Genomic DNA, 20647 nt, shown 5'->3' on the forward strand with positions numbered 1-20647 from the left:
ACCGTCTCATTTTCCAAGTATTCCGTAAATATACCGAACTTAGCCCACTTAAACCCCTCTTATTTTACCTGGAAAACAACTTGAGTTAAGTCGTACAAATAATAATAATAATTTAGGTCCACCCAATCCATCATCATCTACAAAGAGAGGTCAAAATATACGAAAAGTATAATATACCTCATATGGTCAACATATATGCTGCACCCTGCACCCTTCTATGAATTTTTCATCCAAGTCCTTAATTTAGACCAAAAGTGTGCAACGTATCGTATGACAGAGAGTAAATAGCAAAATATAGCTAAATATATAGGTTAAATATCCATTTTCTACCTAATACAAATTTTCAAAATTTTCTAGAAATCGAACTTTAAAAATTACCAGAACTGGCTATAAACAAGCTGACACCGTCACCCAGCTATCACTAACCACGATAGATTCGCACCAATAACAAGGGAAAACGAGAAAAACTGCAAGAGCATTTCGATTATGATGTGGAAATTGAGTTGAAAGTATACTTACGTTACCTCCACACGCGGGTTGTTTAATTTCCGCTCTCAAGCCGTGCTCCCTGCATAATTTAACCCACTGGAATGCATTTATATCCTTGCCACTCATTCACTTTCAAACAATTTCTCTTTGGCGCGAAGTACTCGTATCCAGTCGATAGAATCGGTAACTGAAATGCTTTCTCCGAAACGGGTTATACCTCGTTTTGCTCTCTTTGAATCGGTTGTGGCTCTCTTTTTCGCTCTCTCTGAATACCCTCGGGAGAGGATATTATAGAATTGACGAAATGTTTGTCATCTTAGACTCTTACGAATGCAGAAACTAGACAGTTTAAAGTTTATGGGTTTCCCACAGAGCCTGAGAATAGGTATCGGAATCGAGATGTTCATACGGAATACAAGCAAATGCAAATGTATGAATAGGTAAAAAACAGTTCAATGTGAGAAAAGATCATTACTGATTTCGTTCCAAATCAGCTTGGAAAACATAATTTGAATAGCAATTACATTAAATAGCGTATAAATATAACCACACTCATAGCGAATACCTGTTGACCAGCAACAATGACGTAACATGCCATACATACATCCCTTTTTCGAGGAAAGCGTTGTTCTGGAAGGTTTGTCATCTATGGACATATCGTTTTCTGCGGGTCCAGATAAGGTACCAAGTTGCATCTTAAAACACTGTGCCCAGTCCCTTTCAAACCCTTGACCTTTCTCTTCAACCTCTCCTTGGAACAGTCTTGTCTCCCAGTAATTTGGAATGAGTCCTACATCATTCCCCTTAACAAAAAAGGTTCAAGATCAAACATTGAAAACTATCGTGGTATCGCAAAGCTTTCCGCCATCCCGAAGCTTCTTGAGTTCCTGGTCACCCGGCAACTGCAACATCTTTGTTGCAGCTTGATATCTCCGTCGCAACACGGTTTTTTCAGACATCGTTCAACATCGACTAACCTTCTTGAGTTTTCTAACCTAATCCACCGTGGTTTTCAAATTGGTTTGCAGACGGATGTAGTTTTTACGGACTTCAGCAAGGCATTCGATTCTGTGAACCATGCTCTGCTTATTCAAAAGCTCTCTTTATTAGGGTTCCCAACGAATCTTCTAGATTGGATTTTGTCCTATCTCTCTAACCGTACTCAACGTGTTTTGTTTTCTAACGTGTTGTCAAATACTGTTAATGTTACTTCAGGTGTGCCACAGGGAAGTCATCTGGGCCCGCTTCTGTTTATTTTATTTGTGAATGACCTTCCTCAAGTTATAACATACTCTACTACACTAATGTATGCTGATGATGTCAAAATCTGTCTTTCTTACTCTGATTGGTATTTGCACACACGCCTTCAACTTGATCTAAGTGAACTACTATTGTGGTGTTCAACTAGTCTTCTTTTTCTGAACCTTTCCAAATGCAAACTTATGACATTTTACCGTCGCGCTCCTCATTTTGTCCCATATGTTCTAGGAAATCATGTCCTTGAGCGAATTTCGAATTCAAATGACCTCGGAGTCCTTTTTGATCATAAGATGTGTTTTAACACCCATATATGTAGCTGCAACTGTAAATAAAGCTAAGGGTGTTTTAGCGTTCATCAAGCGTTGGTCCAAGGAGTTTGACGACCCGTACGTTACGAAACAACTGTACATATCGTTAGTACGTCCTATATTGGAGTATTGTTCTTGTGTGTGGAGCCCGCAGTATAAAGAGCAGCAGGCTGTTATTGAATCCGTGCAAAAGCAATTTTTATACCCGATACTCAAAATGAGTATTGGGGACGGACGGACGGACGGACGGACGGACGGACGGACGGACGGACGGACGGACGGACAGACGGACAGACAGACAGGGCTCAATCGACTCGGCTATTGATGCTGATCAAGAATATATATACTTTATGGGGTCGGAAACGATTCCTTCTGGACGTTACACACATCCACTTTTACCACAAATCTAATATACCTAATATAATCTAATTGCCAAAATTAGCATATCTTGTAGAAAATTGATCTATAGATGGGATAAAATTATGTATTTAGTGCTGAGGGTCCTATCTAGCTAGTAATCCCAAACCGAATATCAAAATCGAGGAATATGGATCATGGACAGAGAACGATGTCGACAAGTAGTATTAAAATACTCTCCAAGAAAATTATGCATTTCGAAGAACTTTGGCGCAGTTTAGGAGAAAGATATCGTGATCTTTTTTATGCATAGATAAAGGAAAGGATGGACAAGAGTTTAACTCAAGCTGTTTGTTTTCTCATCGGTATATTTACGGTATAATTTGAAAATGGGACGGTATATTTATGAGGTTCAGACGGTCCGCGGTCACACTGCAAGAGGTTCTGCTCGCAAAAAGCAAAAAAGTGAAAAAAATAAAATAACGGTGTAAAAATTGTATAGTTTTTAGAAAACAAAAATACAGCCGTGTCTTGTAAAATAACTGAGATCGCACTCAGACACAGCCCATCGATTGCCAATTGCTGAAGCGCCTCCTTCCACGCACACACACACACACACACACCCAGTTGCGCCTTTCGTCATCTCTCTCTGTCTCTCGCATCGTCGCACTTTTCATCGCAGCTGCAACGCAAATTCCAGAAAGGAGCCACAAAAAACCCACAATCCACCGAATCCTTCACGTAAATTAAAATCTCAGCGTACTGCTCGCAAAGGTAAGTGCTTCCCGAACCCGCCCTCTCTCCGCCCACACGCTGTACCTAAACATTATTGATTTTAAGTTTTGGTTCGAGTGGAAATTTGCTTTCTCAAATAGCTGAAATAACGAGCAGCAAAAAAAAGACACAAGTTCCAAGTAAAAAGGTTCTATATATATATATATATACACACCCGATCGGTGTGTTTATATCTTTCTGCCTCCCCTCCTGCTTTATATTATATAAACTATAGGAAAGTATTTATTTGATTTATTTTCGCTATTTCCACACATTTTTCGCTACAGATGTTGCGGGCCAGGCGGCAGTGAAACCCAGATTTTTAGGTCTCCACCCCACCCGTTTGGCGGCTGACACACGAGGAGCATGTTTAAGAAGATCTTCACGTACATACAAAAAAATGCCAGCAGCTCCAACATGTTCAGCCCAACGACAACACCCATACCCACACCCACATCCACAGCACCGGGAGTAGCAGCAGCAGCAGTGGCACCATTGAATGCCCATGAGGCGACGAGTCGACGCATCGAGTATGAGGATGAGGGACAGGACAGTGGGCTCTTGCTAGAGGAAGAGGATGAGGAGGAGGAGTACATCATGGAGGATGACATTGAACGTCAAATCAAGACATCCATAATCGATGCCACTAAAGTGCATGCTGCCAAGGCCAAGGCCATGGCTGGTATAAGGCTGCCCCTGCAACTCCCGCTTCCACCGCTCTCCCTTCCGCCCAATCTCCAGATGGATGACGAGCTGGCGGACTTTGCCAACGAACCGGGGACGCCGAACGATGGCGAACTCGACGAGCAGTTCCTGGAACTTGATAATTTTCCCAACAACGAAATTATCGTCCTGAGTGACTCAGATCTCCTCAACACTTCCATTGCATCGGACAATATTTCCGAGGATCCCCTGGCCATAGACAATATTCTGGACTCGTCTTCGGTGACCACCAACGAGGAGGTGGACACCAGCGGTGATCTGCTCTGGCTGAAGCTCAACACGGAGTCGGAACCCCTCAGTGGTGGTGGTGCTGGTGGCAGCAACGTCAGCAGCTGCCCCGTGCCCCAGGCGAAGCAGCAGCGGGCCAAGACCAAAGAAGATGAGATGCGGGACGGTGGCTCCGACTCTGGTTTGGGCAGCGAAACGACCAGAATCACGCTCAAGGAGCAGCCAGCGGTGCCAGAGCCCAAGCGTTCGAATCTGAAGCGTCGTCTGGAGGATAACGAAAGCGATGCCATCGATCTGGTGCCCGATATGTCCGGCACCGCACTGTCGGCCACCAGCACCGTCGCCGCACAGAAACGTCCAAAGCGCAGCATAAATTTTGACAACGTCAAGATCTATTACTTCCCCCGACAGCAGGGGTTCAGCTGTGTGCCCACCCTCGGCGGTTGTACCCTCGGGATGGGAGCGCGCCACATTGCCTTCAAAACGATGACCCTGGCGGAGCATGCGGCCGAGTTGAGGCGTGCCCATCGCAGCCAGAACCAGGATGTGCAGCCTCGAGGCTCCAGCAGCGAAGAAACTGAGGAATCGGAAGAGGATTTCCTCAGCGAGGGCAGTGGCTCGGATGCGGACGATGGCTCCAATGGTTTCCTGACCACGATGTCGCCCAAGCAGCGGCGAGCCCTGCTCAAGGCGGCGGGCGTGCGGAAGATCGATGCCAGCGAAAAGATCGAATGCCGGGATATCCGAAACTCGCGCGAAGTGTGCGGCTGTTCGTGCCGCGAATTTTGCGACCCGGAGACCTGCGCCTGCAGCCAGGCGGGCATCAAATGCCAGGTGGATCGCTCCATGTTCCCCTGCGGTTGTTCGAGAGAGGCCTGCGGCAACACCGTCGGCCGCGTGGAGTTCAATCCGACACGTGTGCGCACCCACTATATCCACACGGTAATGCGGCTGGATTTGGAGCAGCGTCAGGGCGCCCAGGGGCACATTCAGCAACAGCCGCCGCAGAGCAGCTCCCTGACGTACTCTTCCGTGGGGACAGGGGTCCCCAGTGGTGCTGTGGCATCCCCCACGGCCGCGGCCTCCCATTGTTACTTCATGCAAACGCAGTCGAACTATAGCTCGGGTTATGCCTCCCCCGCGTACACGCCCGAGAGCAGTGTCAGCTATTACCAGCAGCAACAGCAAGCCGTGGTGGTGCCTCCTCCTATACCGACCAATCCCCAGCAGCCACAGAGCAGCTATACGACGGCCTATGCCCAGTTGGATAGTCTGGATTCGGGTCTCTTTGCCAGCGGTAGCAACGCCACACCCTCCTACGGAGAGCTCTATCAATCGCTGAGCTATGGCAGTGCCCAGGTAAGTGAAATAACACAGTCAGACCAAAGGATATCCCTTGATTTGAATTTGCAATTCATTTTGCAGCTCACTTCCTACCAGTCCGCCTATCAGCCGCTCTCAGCATCACCCGTTGCCGTGGCACCCAGTGGCGGCTTTAGCTCTTGTTCGGTGCCCTCCGCGCCACCATTTGGGAATGCCACAACGACAGCCTCGAGCAATGCCCAATACCAAACCACCGCCGCCTCCATGACTGCTGCCTCGTCGATTAGTGGCAGCAGTTGCAACCGCCTCAGTGGAACCACCACCTCCTCCTCCACCGCCTCCGCCACGACCAATGACTTCATCAGCCTGAATGCACCGCTAGCCAGTTCCTCGCGCCTCTCCCAGATCAATGATCTGCTGCAGCACAATCGTAATACCACCGCCGCGTTGGTGGCCGTATCTGAGGGCTATAGCGGTGTAATAACCAGCTCTACTTCGTCTACGATCGACTCCATTGACACGCCGCCCATTGTTGAGGATTCGCAGCGCAGCTGCATGACCTTTGAGGCGCTGCCACCGCCCCTCGTCAATCCCACGCCCATTGTGGCGGTGGTGGAGAGTAAAATGCCAACGATAGCAGCCGTCAATCCACTGCCACCACCTGCTCCACAACCCCGTCAGCCGCTGGATGTGCAATCCCTGACCGAAACCGCATAAAATAAACGTATGGGAACAACCGACAGAGAGAGAGAGAGAGCTGGGAATAGTTTTTATAGCAATTTTACACAGCAAAAGACTTCATTACGTTTAAGGCGACGATGACGGTGACGGCAATGGCAGTGGCAAGCCTTCCACACACACACACCCTTGTAAAAATCATTTTTTTATTGTTAAGAAAAAAGTTCTAGATAATCTCGTAAGTGCGAAAAATGTAATTTAAACACTTGGTTGCTTAAGTTTTTCGTTTCCAACGCGTTTTTCAAAAATTATATGATGTATAATGTTTTCTAGCCCCTTAAGACATTGTTTCTAAATTAATTATTGTGTTAAGAATATACTAAGGAAAGAATGTTTGAAATTCCTTATTTATTGTTAGTTCCAACGAATTTCCAAAATATGATTGTCTAAATCTGATTTAACATCTGAAAGTAACATTAATATCTTCATTTATATTATTATTATTTTTTTTTATTTTGTATTCTTGCATTTAGTTACAAAAAACCACTTTCTATTTATCCTCTGGGTTTAAGCTGCGTTTAAGTATTCATTTAGTCTTTAAGCTCAACTAATTTCCGACCTTTAATTAAATATTTAATTCCTAACAAGAAATGGCAGCAACAATAACCATTAGACATTGATTTATAAATATTGTATATGCTCTATATAGTATATTGATTGCAAAGAGAAAGCTGAAAGAAAGATGAAAATACGATACCGATGCAAAATGAAAGAGAAAATATAATAAAAAAACAAAGCAAGGAAAAATTATTGCAAATTATTTAAATAAATATTGAATACAAATATAGAACAAGATTTCAATGAACTGTTACAGGATTTGTGAAGTGATAAAGGTGTTGTACTACATACAATTAAGAAAATTATTCCCAATTTTATTTCCACAAAATATTTGCTTAAAAGTACAAATATTTGTCTTCTTTCAGCTCCTAAAACCCCTGCAGCTACACTTGGAAAAAGAAGAAAGGTCTGCCGGTCATACGGGCGCAATCAGAGAATGCGAAGGCTCTAACAACTCTCCTCAAGGCCATCGCCATCATTAATAAAGGTAAATCTCAACATCCTAAACAAAAATGTAGTCCATGTGAATGAAGTCTTCGTGTCGGATTTTAGCCTCCACGATCTCTCTTAATATCGCTCGCATTTGTCATGATAGATGGAGAAAAACAGAGAGAAGAATAAGAAACACAACCTCAACCTATTTATATCATAATTTTAATTCTTGCACTCCAAGAAGACGAGCACGCTAAGGCACATCATCTCCATCCTCCATTCTACATGCTCCTGCCAGATGCCACATTCCGCATTACACATACGCCGTGTATGTGGCATGGCCCAAAGGTGTCGCTGCATTGTAAATATTGCATTGGGCAAGCTTAAATAAACACATTCATCGCAGCGAATGGGTCGCATGGGGGATGGGATCGTAAACCTATATGCTTGTATCGAATATCTGATGCGCGATGTATCTCTCTCTTTCCAACCATAATACCATAAAGAAATGTCACTTATGTCAACAGTACTGCCAAGTTAAAAGAAACTGAAAGAATGGACAAAAACGCACATCATCATCAAATTTATATCCTTATAAATGCTAGAATAATGAGTTTAAAGACGAAAATGAATAATTATCTTTCTTCTAAATTCCACTTGCACCAAATGTAGAAGATTTCCAAAAGACTGTTAATAGATTTCAGTAGTCTAATCTTTGAGAGACTCTATAAAAATCATTCATATATCTGTGAAATTCAAAGTATAATTTTTCCTGAAGTAAAATCGATTACAAATACTTATCCCTATATCCCTATATTCTTGTACCTAGATTTCATCAAAAGTAACACCAATTTGTCGCCTCATCTCATCGCTAATGGCTATAATCTCCAGACTGGCGGCATGTGGAAACTTTGGACTCTCCAGCAGACGCTTCTCGATACAGCGACGCACCTCCTCCGCCTCGTACCGCAGGCCACAGGTGTTGGTATAATGAAAGTCAAATTTAGCCCTGGGCAAGGGCCAGCTTTCGGGTGGACCATTGGAGCGTGTCATCTCTGTGCAGCACCAAAAGTTGGAGAGCTGTCGAAAGAAAAGGTATTTAATGTTGTGAGTGCCACTGATAATTCCATTGATCTGCAGGTCAAATGGGGCAACAAAGAGAGATAAGAGCTCACCTTAATCTCGCCTTTCGTGCCCACAATGATGGCATCGTTCTCCAGATTCTCTAGGCCAGTGACCAAAGCCACCATGCGCCGACCTTCGCCATAGTCGAGTATAAACTCGGTTTGAACATCCACGCGATCTTTGTTCAGTAGCGTGCCATTCGGGAGGATCTTTACGGGAGAGCTGCCAAACACTAATTGTGCCAACTGCAAGGCATAGATCCCCAGATCCAGGATAATGGAGCCACCCAGATCTCGATTGGAGACACGTTCTACATGTGCCAAGCGGAAGCCATGCTGGACCTTCACGAGGGTTACCTCCCCAATGGCATCGCTCTGTAATAGTTCCCTGAGACGATCATAGCTGGGAAAGAAGCGCGACCACATGCCTGAATAGAAGAAAGAGACTCCATTTGAGTATTACTTAAATCTCTCGCTCCCAAGTCTTACCTTCCATCAGGAAAACCCCACGCTGCTCTGCCAAGACACACAGCTCCTTGGCCTGTTCCAAACCCAGACACATGGGTGTCTCGCAGAGCACATGCTTTCCCCTGGATAACAGCAGATGAACGACAGCATAGTGGAAGGGATTTAGCGTCCCCACATACACCACATCCACCTCTCGATCCAAAGCCAAGGCATCGAAACCGTCATAGTGACGAGGGATCTGATTTCTTTGGGCAAACTCCTGTGCCCTCGGGCCATCCACATCGGCAATAGCCACAACCACATGTTGCGACTTTTCGATGGTGTTTAGAGCCGTGACAAAGTCCTGGGTGATCCTACCAGCGGCTGCTATACCCCATTTTAAATTGGCTTGGCTCTGCATCGTTCCGTGGATTTGAGAGTCTCTGTCTCACTGGCTCGTGTCCGGACTGCTACTGACGCCATTATAATGATACGTAGTCCCGAGTTGGCGGCCTGTACTATCAGTCCATGGCATCTGCATTCATTGCAGTTTTCATTGCATTCCGCCTGATAAGAGACATTCATCGTAGAGAGAAGTCACAAGCACAAGCCTCTAAACGGGGATGATGATGATGGATGTAAAGGGAAAGGGAAACTGTTAAATTGTATTATATTGTAAGCTATTTATAGGTAGGGTTCTTACTATAAGGAAACCCCTTCAATTCCCATTCTGTTCTCTTTTGGATATCCATTTATCATAGATAAATGTAATTCTCTGTAAATATGTTCGCATTTCCGCTCTCAGTTCTCGAAGGCATCTCAAGGTCTACTAGGAATCTCTCTAGAGGCACTCTTTAGCTCTCAAGTGTTCTACGCCATTAAAACAATGGACAAATGGCGTAATTGCTCGTTATCTCTCAGAAGACGAGCCCCTTTTTTCAGACTATCAAAAGATAACCCACAAATGTCTATAAAAGTCTACGAGTGAGGCAAAAAGTACAGTTGTGCAAAATATTTAGAAGCCCAAGAAACACAACAAACAAATTCTGATAGTGCTAAGAACTAAAAGAGTTTGTAGAATTTTATGGAAAAGAAGAGATTTACAATAGGTTTTATGTGCGGCCTTTGGATTTATTCCTTTAAGAATTCGTTTGTTTCATTCTTTTAGAACTTCTAGCTCAACGCGTACTAGACCTCCCGCCAGATAAGATATAGAAACCCCACTAGACTTTAAGATAAGAGAAACCCTGCCTCTGCCCCTCGCTCTTCATTAAGAACGAATTCCATCACGCAATGAAAACGTGATCTTTTGTGCCCAATCATGTTGAGCATCGACCTATGGGAATGTCATTCTACAATCAATATTCTCGCCCCTTATCGCAGTGTTTGTTAAATCGAAATGAGAGAGAGGAGGTTCCCAAGTGCCACATGGCTAAGATGGAGCTACATTTAAGTGTTTTCATTTATTTGAAAAAATATTTAATATATTTGATGGGTTAATACAATCTATAAATTCATTCCTCATCGAATTTATTCAGCACACCGATCTGCTTGCGAATGGTATCCTGAATCTCAACAATGAGCAAGCTGTCAGCATAGCTCACGTTCTTGTTCTCCACATCGCCGGCGAGTATGGACTGGCGGACAGCCTCCGCCTCGTAGCGCATGGCCTCGGAATTGCCATAATTTGTTGGATATTTGCCCTTGGGCGGTACCCACTCCTTCTCCTTGCCATCGATATCGATCAGTTTGTTGGGGGACCAAAAATCAATCAGCTACGCAAAGGAAAATCCACAATTAAAAACCATTTATCTGGCAATAGGCGGCTGCTCAAATGCCTACCGTCACTTGTCCCTTGGTGCCCTTGATCACAGCGGTGTTGTCCAGTTTCTCCTTGGAGGTGAATCGCATGCGTGCAGTGCGTCCACCGGTGTAGGTCAAAGTGGAACTCACATCATCATCAATGCCCTCGGCATTGGTGGTGCCAGTCGATTCGATCTTCTGTGGCTTCTCCTGGAAGGCCCACTGCGAAACCTGAATTGTATACACGCCCAGATCGTAGACCACTCCTCCACCCAATTCGCGTTTTCTTAAAGGAAAATAGAGAATTATTTACAAAAGAACTATCGGAGGGAAAGGGTGATTGCCACTCACTGCAAACGATCCACATTGCCTAGGGGGAAACCAAAGTTAACCACAACCTCTTTAACCTCGCCCAATTGTCCTCCAGAGATCGCCTCACGAACACGCTGGTAGGCAGGGAAGAAGCGCGACCATACGGCCTCCATGAAGAAGCGTTTGTTGGCCTTGGCTGCAGCCAGGATGCCCTCCACCTGCTTCTTGTTCATGGCCAGAGGCTTCTCGCAGAGAACATGCTTGCCACTGTTCAACATCAGCAGGGAGACCTCATAGTGCTGGGGATTCAGGGTGCCAATGTAGACGATATCTATGGGAAATAAGAAAACCATTAATACTCCTCTTGGAGGGTATATAATGCTCTTGGTTCTTACCGACATCTTTGCTCTTGGCCAACTCCTCGTAGCTGCCATAAGCACTCGGAATCTCATGTTTCTTGGCAAACTCCTGTGCCCTATCCAAAGCGCGAGCGGCCACAGCCTGGACCTTGTGATCGCTGGCAGGCAGTGTGCTCAATGCAATCACAAAATCCTCGCTGATCTTTCCAGCCGATGCGATGCCCCAACGTATGATTTTTGCCATGTCTTTCGAGTGCTCTTTCGTTGTTGATCTGCGAATGAATGGTGGGCCGGCAGTGTGCGGCGTTTATTAAATACGGAAAAAGAGAGGTGTGTGTCCGTGCGGTGCGTTGTCTCTTATCAGTTAAGAGAGAGAGAGAACCCCCTTCTGGAAATACTTATGGGGTTTATCTTCTACTGTGCATTTTGTTTGAATCTTAATTCACAGAAGGAAATCGGTTTATTTCACAATGTTATTGAGTTTGACCTTGCCGGGAGGTATACGCCCATCATTACTTTTCATATTTCAGGTGCGATCACTATCAAATAACGATGAGCGAGCCCTCTGAAAGCAATATATTGCTGGTTCATCCAAAGATTGTTATACCCGATACTCAAAATGAGTATTGGGGTATATTAGATTTGTGGTAAAAGTGGATGTGTGTAACGTCCAGAAGGAATCGTTTCCGACCCCATAAAGTATATATATTCTTGATCAGCATCAATAGCCGAGTCGATTGAGCCATGTCTGTCTGTCCGTCTGTCCGTCCGTCCGTCTGTCCGTCGGGGACGGACACCCTTCAGCGCCTAGTGCTCAAAGACTATAAGAGCGAGAGCAACGATGTTTTGGATCCAGACTTCTGTGATATGTCACTGCTACAAGAATATTTCAAAACTTTGCCCCGCCCACTTCCGCCCCCACAAAGGGCGAAAATCTGTGGCATCCACAATTTCGACGATACGAGAAAACTAAAAACGCAGAATCGTAGAAGATGACTATATCTTCTAGAGTGCAAAATCTGAACCAGATCGTATAATTATTATAGCCAGAATCAAGAAAACAATTTCATTCTTTCTCGCTCTGTCTCTCTCTAACACACAGGTTTCATGGTCGGCTTTGCCAATTGCAAAATATGAGTTCAAGGATCTCAGAACCTATAAAAGCCAGAGCAACCAAATTTGGTATCCACACTCCTGTGATATCGGACCTTGACCATTTTGTGTCAACATTTCGCCCGACCCCCTTCCGCCCCCACAAAGGACGAAAATCTGTTGCATCCACAATATTGCAGATTCGAGAAAACTAAAAACGCAGAATCATAGACAATGACCATATCTATGAGATTGCTGAATCTGGAGCAGATCAGATCATTTTTATAGCCAAAAGGAACAAATCAATTTGCACTGGCTACGCAGCGCCCGACGTCACGCTCAGACTGATTTTCTGTCTCTCTCGCACGCACTCTTTGTCGTGTCGTTTAATATTAGCGGCGTCTGCCGGAGGAGAGCCATACTGACTTAGTATCGGGTATATCTGTAGAGTTGCGGTCTCCGCAGCAACTCACAACGTTCCCCCTCGTTTTTTATTGGACAACTGAAACTTTCGAGAGTGTTTCAAGTATCCCAGATGGCACTGTCATTGATATTCGCACACCTGGAGTGGGAGAAGAGGGGTATTGCAGTGGGTATTTTCCAGAAGTATAAAATTCCGATGTACGAAGGTATGTTAGCCACCTTCCTGGATGCTACTGTAACTTTTACTCTCGTGTGTCCTTTAACCTTTAACTTTCTAGAACTTACATCTACTGCTTTAATAATTGAGGGCTTGCTCTCTCTCGATTTTTTCCAATCAATGCACGAAAGGTGTTCTACTTTCCTAGACGCTACTGTAACTGATATTGTCAGGCACGAAGATGGTTTTAGTACCCTAGACGCTTCTGTAATTGCTATACTGATTAGTTTTCAGTTGGAAATTCCAGGGTAATTAAACGGAGAACTCCAAAACGGCTTAAATCTTATAGAACTGATTTAAGCTGATAAAGAAATTTGATAATTTACTAGTTGTCCTCTTAAGAATAATACATTTCATTACGAAAGCGGTCATAATATTCTAGTCGACACTGTGTCTTAAAGTTTCCCTGGAAACGTATGTATCTGTATTTTGCAGTTGATTTTTGTTTGTCAACAGGTGTTTATACAATTGCATTTATTGTACATTTCCGATGCACACGTGTAATATTAATTAAATTTCCTTATATTTCACAACGCACTTTGAATATTTAAATGCCGCACAACCTTGAACGCCTGTCAACCGGCAAATGTTATTTTTTCATAATTACGTTGCCATCAAACACCCACAATCTAATTTAATCGTTCTTACCCTGAACTTGAAGCAGAACTATGCGGTTGGAGAAAACTTTCCACTGTTTTTAGCTCTCACAGAACGACAGTTCTATTTATAAACAAAACGGTGCGCACGTTCACGGGAACGTTAACCCATGTCGGGCCTAAGGGCTCGCGCACACTGTAGCTGAAATCGGAGCTGATAGCAGATTTATAAGCTCTGAAAAAACAAACACACTGCACCGGTGCAAGTGCGCACATTGCAGACTGAGCTGAGCTGAAAGCTGAAAAAGCTCGCTGAAATCAGCTCAGCTTAGTTTGATCGATCAAGCATGTTTGTTTTTTCAGCAAGTTGATTGCTGATTTTGTTCAAGTTTATTGTTTCATAAGTTATCGTAAATGGGCCGCGAAACATTGTTAAGCGAAATTATGGTTAACCCAGCGCTGGGGAATAAGCGGGATTATAAAAAATATTTGAATAATAGTTTTATTTCTATAATTTCTGGAAGGCGATAAATTGGGCAAAAAAGTTTTTTATTTACCATTTTCATATGTCAATAATAAATATAATATACTATGTCCCCAAGTACAGTAAACGCTCGAAAGACATCACAATGTTTATTATTATACAAAATAAATAATAATTGAAAAATGTAATATTAATTCGCAGTGGCTTTTAGCTTTCAGCAATCAGATCAGCCGACAATGTACGCACCTGCAAGCTGATTCTGCCTGAAAAAAGCTCTCAGATCAGCTGAGCTTTCAGCTCCGATTTCAGCGCCGATTTCAGCTCCGCTTTCAGCTATAGTGTGCGCGAGCCCTAAGCTCATACGATTTTGATGAAATTTTTATACACCCAAAAACATTGAAAAAATGTTCTGTTTAAAAATTCTCCTTGTAGATTCATCTATCCTCTTTCACCAGTTTTTTAGGTTTTACCATTTTCATGGCTATTTAAATTTGGGTCCTAATGGGCTAAGAATATTACTTAAAAGAAGAACGAGACCGCATCAGCTGTTTCTTGTTTTGTTTTTGTTGCTACTTCGCACTTGAACCAGCACCCGTACAATAATTTTACTGCAGAATGCTGAGAAAACTGTTATTTAACACGCAAATTGCGTTAAGGCAACAGAAAAAGGTAAGCGTATAACAGAGCAACAAAAGAACAGTTTAAATAATGAATATTTCAGCTACAATGTACGCGGTACTTTGCCATAAAAGCCGCTGCACCGAAAATATTGGAGCTGCAGCCGGTCCACATCGAGGAGGCCATTAAACTGGAACCCACATTATCCATCTACACAAACGAAGTGTGGCGACGTGCCCATGAAACCTTCCTTAATCATGGTCTGGCAACCGTGAACTTTCTGCGCATTGTTACCGCCAATCCGGCGGTTTTGAGACGCACGCCAGAGCGCATTATCAGCAGCCTGGAGATTTGGCGTGCTTGCCAGTTTGGGGAGACTCTGTTGCACCTGCTACTGACCAAATATCCTGAGCTGTTGGACGTCAGCGATTCCCACCAGCTACTCTCCCACGTGGGCTTCCTGAAGAGTCGCGTTTCGACTAACAAAAATGTGTGGAAGCTGCTGATGAACAGCCCCGATTTGCTGGCCCAATCCGAGAAAACTATAGAGGAAAAACTAGACTATATCATAGATATTATGCGCATAGAGGTGCCAGAATTGGTCAAATCCGCGGGACTATCGATGGCCTTTGAGGAACTGCGCTGCCGGCACCAGTTCCTGGTGCGCTTGGGCTTGTTCAAGCCACGTGCACTGAAAGCAGATCCCGATGAGCCGACCACCAACCATAGATTGTACCAGATTACGGACACATCAGAGAAGACTTTCGCCACAAAGATCTGCCATGTCACAATGCCCGAATACGAGGCCTTTAAGGACCTGCATGCCCGCGAAATCGAGCGCAAGACAAGAAAACGCAGGGAAGAGGAGGATTTCAGTGATGAGGAGGAGTAGGCTCCATGAAATTGCCCTCTTTGGGCATTAGTTATTCGGAAAATTAAATTTTAAAATCTTCCCTCAAAAGTTTGTCTGTGATAGAGGTGGGAAAACATCGAAATTGGGGTCCATCGATGGTTTAAAACCATCGTCGTTTGCCCACCTCTATTCTGTGAGGACGTTGACAACTCTAGCAAACAGATACGCGAGAGGAAAAATTTATTTTGATAAAAAACTGAACAAAAACAAAGCAAGCCACTCACACAAAATGGAAGTGTGTTAACGCGAAAGTAAGTAAAAATCAGTCATCATTCAAAACTAGTGAAAACGTTTCGATATTTGGTACGATTTTTTTTTCTTTCAATTGTGCTTTGTTTGTATGCCGTGCGTTTGTGTTTGAAAGTGTGCGTGTGTGTGTGTATATGTGCGTCCGTGAATGCGTGCGCATGTGTAAGCGCGAATGAGATAGCAATAAACTAGAAGCGGTTGTCAAAAACAGCTGATCGATTGTCCAAAGAGTTTCTCGTGTGCGTGTGTCAGGGGAGGCAGGCGTATGTGTGGGTGTGCGTAGGATAGGTAGGATAGCTGGGAAAGGGGGGAAACACTCACCTGTAAGCTTTTCCCTAACAAAAATATCCCCTGATTTTCTTTTTGCAGTTGCGCTCGAGGCGCCTCACTAAGCCAACTCTCTCGCTCGTCTACTACCCTACCTACCCTACTTCTCTCTCTCGCTCTTCCATTGAGAAGCAGGAGCCGCAGCTTCCGTTTTTGTACTTGCCACCATCTCCACACACCATGCCCCTGAATGATGCACTGGCGGCCACTGGAGCGGCGGGCATAATCTATGCAGAGAATGGAACCAAGCACAAAAGCATGTCCAACTCATCCAAAGCTGATTTGATGACAGGAGGAGGCGGCGTTGGTGGCAGTGGCAGTGGTGGCGGGGGCGGCGGTATTGGTGCACTCTTTGGCGGCGGAGGTGTATCCCTGGCCAGCCTCCATGGACAGAAATGGACGCAGGTCTTTGACATGGACAAGATGATCAAACAGCTGCGCGCAGCGGAGAAGACCTATCTGAGGGGAGGAGGAGGGAAGCCCACGAGCAGTGGCAGTGGCAGCGGCAGTAGCCAAGACCAAACCAAGCTCCATGTCCAGCGTCTCAATGCGGCGGACATGGCCTATTATGACATCGTCCCAAAGCTGGCCACCCGCGACCTGGTTGTGTGCAATACCTGCAACGGCAGCTACACGAAGGCAGGGTTCCAGAACCACATAGCATTGCAGCATCCTGCCATCTGGGAGGCCACATCGAACAAAGTGAATCCGCTCACTGCCACAGGAGACACCACCACCACCACAGGCCAGCAGGAGACAGCAACGGGGGGCGACAATCTGGCTGGAGGTTCGCCCACGGAAACCCTGTCCGGCTCCACTATGTCCAGCTGTTCGAATGGTTCGAGCAGTTCGGCATCCTTGCACACAGCGGCCACCAATCCCACGAGCAGCTCGTCGTCCTCATCGTCGTCGCGTCACAAAAGCAGTAGCAGCAGCAAGAGTAGCAGTTCCTCCTCGAAGGGCAGCAGTGGGACCAGTCGCTCACGTTCAAAATCATCGAAAAATCGCCACCATTCGTCACCAGCTCCTGGCCCAGAGTCGAATCCGAATCACAAGGAAAAGACAGGCGGCTCCTCCAAAAAGAGTAGCAGCAGCAGCATAAGTAGTAGTGCCATAGCCGCTCCCCCAGCAGCAGTCGGAGGAGCGGTGGCCGGCAGCATTAAAGAAGAGTTTGCACCGGCGCCCATAACGGTGTTCTCCTCATCCTCGAACTCGTCCTGCTCCCTGCCAACGAGCGAGCTGGGGGGGGTGGGTCTAAGCTTGAATTACTCTCCTGCCAATCATCCGGGTGGTGCGGTGTTGGACGAAAAGCAGCCCGAGCCCCAGCCAAAGAAGAAGGTAGTGTGCTCCGTTTGTGTGGTTGGCCAAGACAAACGTTTTCTAATCAAATTCGTGTGTTTTAGCTGAAGGTTTCCAGCGATCATCGAACAAAAGCGTCCAAGGATAAACCATTGGTCAGCAGCAACAGCACCAGCAGCAGCCAGTATGAACAACAGCAACAGCAGCAGACCCAGCCAGTGTTGATGAGTGAACTCGATCAGGCTGTGTCCTCCATTACCGGGCAAGTGGAGTCCCAGGAGGTGCCGCCCGAAGAGGAAGAACTGCCCCTGCCAAACACATCCGATGAGAATTCCATTTCCCTGACTCTAGATGAGATGCTGGACAGCAAACTGATCAATGAGATTCTGAAAAACTTTGATGAAAGTGCGCTGGACACCTCCCAGCAGCAACAGCAGCAGCCACCGCAGCAGCAACAACAGCCAAATGAAACACCTCAGCATGCGCCGCAGGCCACAAAAAGACTGCGCTATGACGATGGCACGGTTGGTGCCGAAATGGGTGACGAATATATCTACCAGCAGCAGCAACAACAGCAGCCGCAGCAGCAGGTCTACGGTGAGGATAACCAGAGTCAATTGACCACCATCGATGCCATGCAGTTGCAGCAGCTCATCTACCAGCAGCAGCAGATGCTCGAGCAGGCAGAACACCAACAACAGCAGCAGCACAAGCAAGAGCTGCCAGATGAACTGCAACCGAATGCCAATGGACAACAGCAACAGTTCAGTGTGTATAATGTGCAATCGCTGACAGACGATGCGGAGGCGCAACAGCAACACCAACATCAGCAACTGCAGCCGCAACAGCAACAACAGCAACAGCTCGATGAGCATATGATACTGCCAAGTATTATATATGAGATTACAGACACTAATCCGGTGTCGGTGCTGGAGCAGCAAAAGGTCATAGCAGAGTTCCTTACACAAGCAGGCTATGAGAATGTCGATGTGAATGTCCTGCAGGCGGCCGCAGGTGCTGCCACAGCAGCAGGGAACACGGTGGGTGTGGGAGATGTCAGTCAATTCAACGACGACTTAAATGATTTTGATTTCACAAAACTGGAGACTGTTAGCGACACAGCAACAACAACAAAGACTGTTAAACTGGAACCAGCCACCAGCCAGCCACAATCGGCCACTAGCATCAGCATAAAGCATCAATCTTTGGTCAATGCCAAATGCCACGAGGAGAGCTATTTCAATGTCATGCACTATTCGGGCCAACCACGACCCCTGGCCATGAACACTTTCGGTTTGGTGAAGCTGCCCAATGGTCTGGGCGCCACCTTGCGCAAGAATCTGCTGACCACCCGCAAGGCCAACAACAGTCTGCTGTCGCTGAATGGCAGCGCTTTGGGCGTTGTCGGTCAGCTAGCCCGCCCACCACCGCCCTCGCCGGCAAATAATTACACGGCGCTCAGCAATGGCACGGGGATTTTGGTTAAGAATGCTGCCGCTGCCGCTGGCAAGACCATCTATGCACAGAAGTCAAGTGTTATAGCCCAGGATCGGCTCAGGTGTAACAAGCGGGCTCTCGTGCCGCCCCGACTGGAGGCGGGCAAGGGTTTGATGACAGCCAAACGTTTGAGTGAGCTGCTTTTGGGTAAGGCTGTGAAAAAGGAGAAGCTAATGGACATCGAAGAGCCAGAGCAGCAGCAGAAAGAGGAGGAGCGTCGGCAGCAGCACGACCATAAGCTTACACACAGTTTCTATGAGAAGCGACGAAAACTTCTGGCCAAAAGTCAGCAGCAACAGCAGTCTCCCAAACGTCAGCCACAGCAGCAGCAGCAGCTACAACAGCAACAGCAGCAGCCACAATACCTCCAGCAGCAGCAGCAACAGCAAGAACAAGTGCTGCGTCAACGTTCCCCCAACTTTTCTCTTCCACTACAAAACAACTCAAATGTCGGACAGAATTCGCAGCCGCTGCTTAAGAAGCAATTGCTGCGTACGTTGTCCGACAACAGCAGCAATATCCTGGCCATTGCCAACAACAGCGGCAGCAACACTCCTAACGCCAACAGTAATCCTTGGAAGAGCTCGACGCCCGGTGGCAGCGGGGGCACAACTCCAAGTAGCAGCGATCTGATGCGTGTCTTTGTCTGAGAAATATATATATATATATATATGCAGCATCTATAAGAGATAAAGATATATATATATATATATATATATATATATATATATATATACGTATCTATGTTTATACAATTATAATTATGATTTCGTGAAGCCGGCCCCCTCTTTCTAAAACCCTAAATTATTTTTACACAATTTTTTAAATCAATTCAATTTCATTTTTTAAAAGTGATAATTAGTTACCAATTAGTTTATATGATATAATTGTTTGTAGTACTCTGTTTAGTTCTATGCTTTAAGATTTATTTAAATATTATCGTGGCTAAGCATTATGATAAGTAAATTATGTATAACGCCTGTAACTTTTTAAAAATACAAGAGCATGCCCTATGTTTCAAATCAAGCGCGAAATATTAAGCAATTTTTCGGTATATTTAAGATGGTAACACTTTCAACACATTTTCGAAAAGCCAGTTCCCCCCATTAACAAAAGCTATACAAAATAATGAGCAAAGATTTTAAACAAAAGTACAGACAGGAGTGGGAGTCTCAACCCGATACAAAGACATGGCTCTGCAGAAGTAAAACTGCAGTCGATGCCCATTGCAAGGCTTGCACTGTTGATATTTTGAGTCGAATAGCCACACAAACATAAGGAGAAAATTAAGTTCTTGCGTGGCCAATCTAAGGTATATTCGAACTTTTTTTTTGTATTCGCTATGTTAATACTTGTATAAGCGGTTTTTGGAGGATACAAGCAAAAGTATTGCGACTAGAGTGAGAAGAGCTGAATTGATGTTTGTTGCTGCTGCAGCAGTTATAGAACTTGAATTTGTTGAATCGGTAATGGCCCGGTTGACAACATTCAAAAAAGTTAGATTTGGCGCGCACCACTCGTAACCAGTCGATAGTATCAATAACCGAACTTGCTTACACGCAATATAGCGACTCCTTTTTTGTTGAATCTTTTTCGCTTAAACCTTTTTTTACGCAAAAGGCAATAAAAGCAAGTATTAAAAATAAGCCAGTTAAGTAGAAAATTGATTTATTAATCGTATAAAACTAGGTGGCTAA

The 20647-nt window shown here is 45.2% G+C and overlaps 5 protein-coding genes across 7 annotated transcripts; 3 read left to right on the forward strand and 2 right to left on the reverse strand.

Annotated features, from left to right (window-relative positions):
• The first annotated feature begins 2859 nt into the window (after positions 1–2859).
• On the forward strand, positions 2860–6806 carry LOC108163512. Its single transcript, XM_017298844.2, has 3 exons — positions 2860–3188; positions 3476–5498; positions 5565–6806. The coding sequence occupies exons 2-3, from the start codon at positions 3555–3557 to the stop codon at positions 6177–6179; spliced, it is 2559 nt and encodes an 852-aa protein (XP_017154333.1). The 5' UTR covers positions 2860–3188; positions 3476–3554; the 3' UTR covers positions 6180–6806.
• Positions 6807–7884: 1078 nt separating this feature from the next.
• On the reverse strand, positions 7885–9244 carry LOC108163513 (trans-1,2-dihydrobenzene-1,2-diol dehydrogenase). The gene is made up of 3 exons (XM_017298845.2): positions 8804–9244; positions 8366–8742; positions 7885–8270 (listed from the first exon to the last, which is right to left on the reverse strand). The coding sequence occupies exons 1-3, from the start codon at positions 9180–9182 to the stop codon at positions 8016–8018; spliced, it is 1011 nt and encodes a 336-aa protein (XP_017154334.1). The 5' UTR covers positions 9183–9244; the 3' UTR covers positions 7885–8015.
• A 961-nt stretch (positions 9245–10205) lies between these two features.
• Positions 10206–13715, reverse strand: LOC108162652 (trans-1,2-dihydrobenzene-1,2-diol dehydrogenase). Its single transcript, XM_017297485.2, has 5 exons — positions 13616–13715; positions 11272–11507; positions 10916–11207; positions 10604–10850; positions 10206–10536 (listed from the first exon to the last, which is right to left on the reverse strand). Exons 2-5 carry the CDS (start codon positions 11477–11479, stop codon positions 10276–10278), a joined length of 1008 nt encoding a protein of 335 aa, XP_017152974.1. The 5' UTR covers positions 11480–11507; positions 13616–13715; the 3' UTR covers positions 10206–10275.
• Positions 13716–14517: 802 nt separating this feature from the next.
• On the forward strand, positions 14518–15626 carry LOC108162653. Its single transcript, XM_017297486.2, has 2 exons — positions 14518–14716; positions 14769–15626. Exons 1-2 carry the CDS (start codon positions 14663–14665, stop codon positions 15555–15557), a joined length of 843 nt encoding a protein of 280 aa, XP_017152975.1. The 5' UTR covers positions 14518–14662; the 3' UTR covers positions 15558–15626.
• A 74-nt stretch (positions 15627–15700) lies between these two features.
• Positions 15701–19629, forward strand: LOC108162650 (mediator of RNA polymerase II transcription subunit 15). Of its 3 annotated transcripts, none has more exons than XM_017297482.2 (3): positions 15701–15829; positions 16197–17492; positions 17558–19629. In XM_017297482.2, the coding sequence occupies exons 2-3, from the start codon at positions 16335–16337 to the stop codon at positions 19598–19600; spliced, it is 3201 nt and encodes a 1066-aa protein (XP_017152971.1). In that variant the 5' UTR covers positions 15701–15829; positions 16197–16334; the 3' UTR covers positions 19601–19629. The 3 variants fall into 3 exon arrangements, with proteins under 3 accessions (XP_017152971.1, XP_033248493.1, XP_017152972.1); XM_033392602.1 differs by having other exon boundaries at positions 15823–15881; XM_017297483.2 differs by lacking the exon at positions 15701–15829 and adding an exon at positions 16009–16115.
• The last annotated feature ends 1018 nt before the right edge of the window (positions 19630–20647 follow it).

Source organism: Drosophila miranda, chromosome 4 (genome assembly GCF_003369915.1).
Source record: "Drosophila miranda strain MSH22 chromosome 4, D.miranda_PacBio2.1, whole genome shotgun sequence".
Classification (NCBI taxonomy): domain Eukaryota; kingdom Metazoa; phylum Arthropoda; class Insecta; order Diptera; family Drosophilidae; genus Drosophila; species Drosophila miranda.